Below are 5,523 nucleotides of genomic sequence, written 5' to 3' on the forward strand. Positions count from 1 at the left end.
AAGAAGGCCAAGACCTTGGATGAGCTCTCTTCAGCTGATCGCAAGGTATGTCAGGTCTTGGCCAGTCTGGGGGTGATCTTCAACACCGTTGAACTTATCAAAAACGAATATAGCCCAACTAGGCTCGTTGGCTATATTGGTATAGGAATCATTTCCTAACCTTCTTCATACTTCACTCTACTTATGCCTCTTTTGTATTTGTTGACTCATACTTGCACTGGCTCTCTGGTTCCTCTTATTTACTTTATTCTTATCTCCTCCTCTTTGGTGCAGGCATGGTGCTGAACGCAGAGAAGCGGGTTAGGCTTATTGATGTCTTGTCCACTCGTGATGATGTAACTACCAAGGAAGGTACCTCTGCACATCCTGCCCCGTCGGCCTCCCCTACTACTCCTTTTGCACCCTCTGTTCAGACCACTCCTACCCCTGCTTCGCCACAAGCGGTTTCTGCTCCCGCTTCACCACAAGCTACACCTGCCCCCACTTCTCCAGTTCCCATTGCGGTTGTTCCTCTGGCCACAATCAGGGCTTCTCCACCTCCAGGCCCCCTAGAGAAAAACAAAGGGGTGGGGCTCATCACTTCTGACGACGATGAGAACACCGTGGAGGGCCCTGCCTTCAAGAGGAGGAAAACCACAATGGTAGCCACCTCCCACTCTTCTTCTGCCAGGCGCCCTGCCTTAATCAGGGACAACCCTCCAAGCGTCTCCTCACCTCCAAACTTTCTTGCAATCGAGGAAGGGGCCGAGAGTGTTCATGAGCCTGCTCCTGAGCTTCCCCTGGTCCTCCAGCAGATCCTGAGAGGCTACAAACAAGAGACCATGGGAAACTCTGTTGATGAGGCACTGCAAGAGGGCATGGCCCTCAGCCTTGGGGGATTCTTTGCTCGTGTCAACTTTTCTTTCCACTAGGCTGAGGTGAGGACCAAGGAGCAACAAGCCCTGGCAGACGAACTGGCTCAAGCTAAGGAGCAACTGGCCAACCAGGCTTAATGCTTCTTCATCCGGGAAACCTCTCTGACCTAAGAGCTGGGCGTTCTTCGAAAGGTTGAGCTGGAGGCCAACAAGAGACTTCACGAGGAAGGCCAAAAATACACCACCCTGCTCAATAAAGTGGTGCCACTACGTGCTGAGGTGGTGGAACTCAAAGAAGCTGCTGAGGCCACCAAAGCTAAAATGGTCAGCCTCGAGGAGTGCTCGGTTACCCGAGAGGTGCATCTGGGTAAGGTTGAAACTGAGCTCATTGAGAGAACTGAGACCCTTGAGAAGATCAAGGAGGAACTTACTGAGCAGGCTGAAAACCTTAAGAAGACCAAGGGGGAGCTTACAGAGAAAACTGAGAAGGAGATGACTGCCCAAGTTGAGGGCTTCGAGAAGGCCAAAACAGAACTCTTTGATGACGCTGTTGATGCCTATGCCGCCAGGTTCGAAGATGCCCTGACTCAGGTTGTTTGCAAGCACCCTGAGATGGACACTTCTCCTTTCGCAACGGCTAACCACATCGTCGATGGATAAATTGTGCCAAGGCGTTCTAAACATAATGCCTCTTAGTCTTCTAAGCTTTGAACTGTATTCTCAAGAACACTTATAATTTTGAATGCACCTACACCTTAATTTAGATGCTTTATTCATTTCTGCTTGTGCTCTTACTTGCTTCCTTTATTAACAACGCTTCTGACGCTAACTTCATACGACGTTCTTAAGATTCTCTAAAACTTTGAACCTTAGGTAGCATGCTGTCTCACCTTCTCTCTTTAACTTGCTTAACGACTTGCGAAGGCAGCAAGTATGCGTGATCCTTTGAGCTCCCTTGTCTTCACCTCTTGCTCTGGACAAGGAACCTTTTGCTTTGACACTTGCTTACACTTTGCTGTCTTGGGGTGTCTACCCTCAAGGCGTGTTTTTGGCCTCATCTTCGCTCAGAGGCGAAGGAGGAATTATCTGGCTGAAGCCTACTGTTTGTACTTGGTGCCCATGCTCGAGGAGGAGGCGTCCCCAGAGGGAGCTGCCGCCCTCTTCGAGATGTCTAAACACCAAGACGACAGGTGCACTTGGTGCCCACGCTCGAGGAGGAGGCGTCCCGAAGGATACTGCCACTCCCTCTCGAGGTGTCTAAACACCAAGGCAACCTGTTCATCACCAGTCGAATTTTGCTAGTCACGCTTGATGCCCACACTCGAGGAGAGGCGTACCATAAGGCATTGCCATTCTTCCTTGAGGTGCCTAAACATCAAGGCAACGGGTTCGTTTCTTACTGAACCATGTTGTCCGCGCCTGGCGCCCACGCTCGAGGAGGAGGTGCCCCGAAGGAGGCTACCCCTCCCTCTCAAGGTGTCTAAACACCAGAGCGACAACGTTCTCCCCTGCATTGTACAGAAAACTCAGGAATACTTGAAAATGTAATTTTTATTGGGTGACCTCATTAAAAAACCCTTGTAAGGGAAAAAGAGTGTCCCCTTAAACTATATACAATGCAAGAGTTTTTAACTTAAATAAAACTTGAGGTTGGCTGGTGTACCAACATGTCCTCGGGCGTTGACCAAAGTTAACACTTGGTAGGACCCATCAGGGGCGCAGTGAGGTGAGAAGGGGTCGACCAGGCCTCGGGCGTTGACTGGGTTCGGACCAAGGAGTGCTTATAGTTGGGTGGTGCCACCCCCTGATACCCACGAGTGGGAGTGACCGTGGAGGGGGCGGCACAGTAGGAGGTGGCACGGTAGGGGCGTGGAGGCATCGGGCCTCGGTACCCCGAAAGAGTAATAATAGAAGAGAAATGTAGTTTCCAAGCCACACCCCCAGTACCAGCAAGGAGAGATCCAACTCGCGGAGTATCTGTGCATGAGGCGTGGGAACGCAGTAGTACGCGCCACCGTTAGAGAACCACTGGGATAGATACGACCCATGAGAGGGCCACGTCCCAAGGGGTAATCTGCATGCATGATACGTGAGGAGGGCAGAGACACTCCCAGGGCGAGTGTCTAGGAGCTGGGGCGCATGAGTTGGCACCCAGGTAGTCACCCCCCGCGCCAGATGCACTTCGAGAAGGGAGACTTACACACTGGGATTTCCCTAAGTTGGGTTACAGTGTCGTAAGGCCACCCGCGCAGAGGTACACTCAAGTCAGAAGGAGACACGTGGCAGAAACACTGGAAAGGTATAAAAACTCTCGTTGTCAGCAGACTAAGGTACGTTTTACACGTTTTGAGTCATTTTACGCTTTCACACTGTACGCACGAGTGACTTGAGAACGAGAGAGAATTTAGTTACGCACCTTCTGATCACGGTGTCTGCGGTGTTCAGATACGGAGGTGCATGGTGTTTTCTGCCAGTACTGACTTGAGCGTCAGAGTGCAAACGGTCGTGAGGACGCCCTTTTGTCTCTCTGTTTCAGGTATTCACGGCGACGAAGGGTGAAGATTGGAACGAAGACGAAGGAGTCCTTGATACGTAGCTTGAAGCTACGTACGAAGAACAATCTGGTCAACCGGTAGGAACAACTGCATTCCAAGTCCGAGGAATGGGGCCTCCCTCCAGGGTCTCAAGTCTATACGCCCCGTTTCCCAGGACTTCCGTCACCCTAAAGGGGCTAGTCCACTTGGGGGACAACTTGTTCTCCAACTGGTATGGGTGAGCCTTCCGCATTACCAGGTCAGCGACTTGGAACTGTCGGGGCTTTAACTTGGAACTGTGCTTATGCTCCACCCTTCTCTTTACTGCCTCAGCTTTGATCCTCGCCTCCTCTCTCACCTCGTCCAGTAGATCCAGGTTCACCCTTCTCTCTTCATTGGACTCTTCAACCACGAAGCTCTGGAAGCGCGGCGAGCTCTCCTGAATCTATATTGGGATCATCGCGTCCGACCCGTACACCAAACTGAAAGGTGTCTCTCCAGTGGTGGACTGAGGCGTGGTGCGGTAAGCCCATAGTATTCTAGGATTCTCTTCCGCCCAGGTCCCCTTATCCTTTTCGAGTCTCCTCTTCAGACCCCTGAGTAGGACTCTGTTGGCGGACTCTACCTGCCCATTCGTCTGAGGATGCTCGACCGATGCGAACACCTGCTTTATCCTGACCTTTGTACATAGCTTGCCCAGCTGCTGGCTTGCGAACTGTGTACCATTGTAAGAGACAAGACGCCTTGGCACGCCAAAACGACATACTATATTCCTCCACACAAAGTGTTGCACCTTATGGGCTATAATCTGTGCTACCGGTTCAACCTCGATCCACTTCGTGAAGTATTCAATGGCCACTACCAAATACTTCATCTGCCTTATCGCAAAAGGGAAGGGCACCAGAATGTAGATTCCCCACGTGTGAAAAGGCTACGGGCTGTAAATCGACCTCAGCTCTTCTGGAGGTGCCTTATGCCAAATGACGTGTTGTTGACACTGCCTACACCGCTGGGCGTGCCTTATGCAATCTTCTCTCATCGTGGGCCAATAATAACCCGCACGGACTACCTTCGACACCAAAGAGCGTCCTCCTACGTGACTACCGCAAATCCCCTCATGGAGCTCTGCCATTATACGTGTACCCTACTCTCCACCCACACACACCAGGATTGGGTGAGTGAAACCGTGCCTGAACAACTCCCCATCCAGAAGGGTGTACTTGGCAGAATTTCTCTTTATCTTCTTGTCGTGCTCGGGCTCCAATGGGAGTATCCCATAAGCCAGGTAGCGTCTGTAGGGCGTCATCCACGTGTCCCCCTCTTCATAGGATCCCCTTCTCCCATCGAGACCGAATAGGCACTCACACTGGCCGTCCTCAGCGCTTTCTGAGTCAGCGACCGGTGACTCCTCGCCCTTTTTCTAAACGTACTGATCTGATGGACGCCTACCATGTTATCAGCGACAAACGTCCGTGGTGTCTTAAGGGTCTCCTGTATCACTGTCCTCTACCTTCCCCCCTTGCCCGAACTGGCCAACTTGGCGAGTAGGTCAGCACGAGCATTATGTTCCCTCGGGACGTGCACCAGCTCAAACACCGCGAATGCCTTCCTCAGGACTTGTACATACCCCAGGTATGCGACCATCTGTGGGTCCTTGGCTTGATACTCCCTGGTGACTTGACCCGTAACCAACTGGGAATCACTCTTCACCAGTAGGCTTTGTGCCCCCATCTCCTTGGCCAGGAGCATCCCAACTATGAGGGCTTCGTACTCCGCCTGGTTGTTGCTTGCCTTGAAAGCAAACCTCAGGGCCTGCTCGATCAACAACCCGTTTGGCCCTTCTAAGATTACACCTGCTCCATTCCCCTACTGGTTGGAGGACCCATCCACCGAGAGCACCCATCGAAAACTGACCTCCTTCTCTGGCTGCGCACTTCCTGGGAAGAGCTCTACTACAAAATTCGTGTACACCTGGCCCTTGATGGGGCCTCGGGGCTCATAATGAACATCGAACTCCGAGAGCTCCATGACCTAGCGTACCATTCTCCCTGCTACATCTGGCTTCTGCAACGCCTTCTGGATAGGTAGGTCCGTCATTACCACCACCGTGAAACTCTGAAAGTAATGATGAAGCC

The 5,523-nt window shown here is 51.9% G+C and overlaps 1 protein-coding gene across 1 annotated transcript; it reads left to right on the forward strand.

The window, feature by feature from the left end:
* Positions 1-275: 275 nt before the first annotated feature.
* LOC137815659 (lysine-rich arabinogalactan protein 18-like) lies at positions 276-911 on the forward strand. The gene has a single exon (XM_068618771.1). The coding sequence runs from the start codon at positions 276-278 to the stop codon at positions 909-911; it is 636 nt and encodes a 211-aa protein (XP_068474872.1).
* The last annotated feature ends 4,612 nt before the right edge of the window (positions 912-5,523 follow it).

This window comes from Phaseolus vulgaris, chromosome 1 (genome assembly GCF_000499845.2).
Source record: "Phaseolus vulgaris cultivar G19833 chromosome 1, P. vulgaris v2.0, whole genome shotgun sequence".
NCBI classification, from domain to species: domain Eukaryota; kingdom Viridiplantae; phylum Streptophyta; class Magnoliopsida; order Fabales; family Fabaceae; genus Phaseolus; species Phaseolus vulgaris.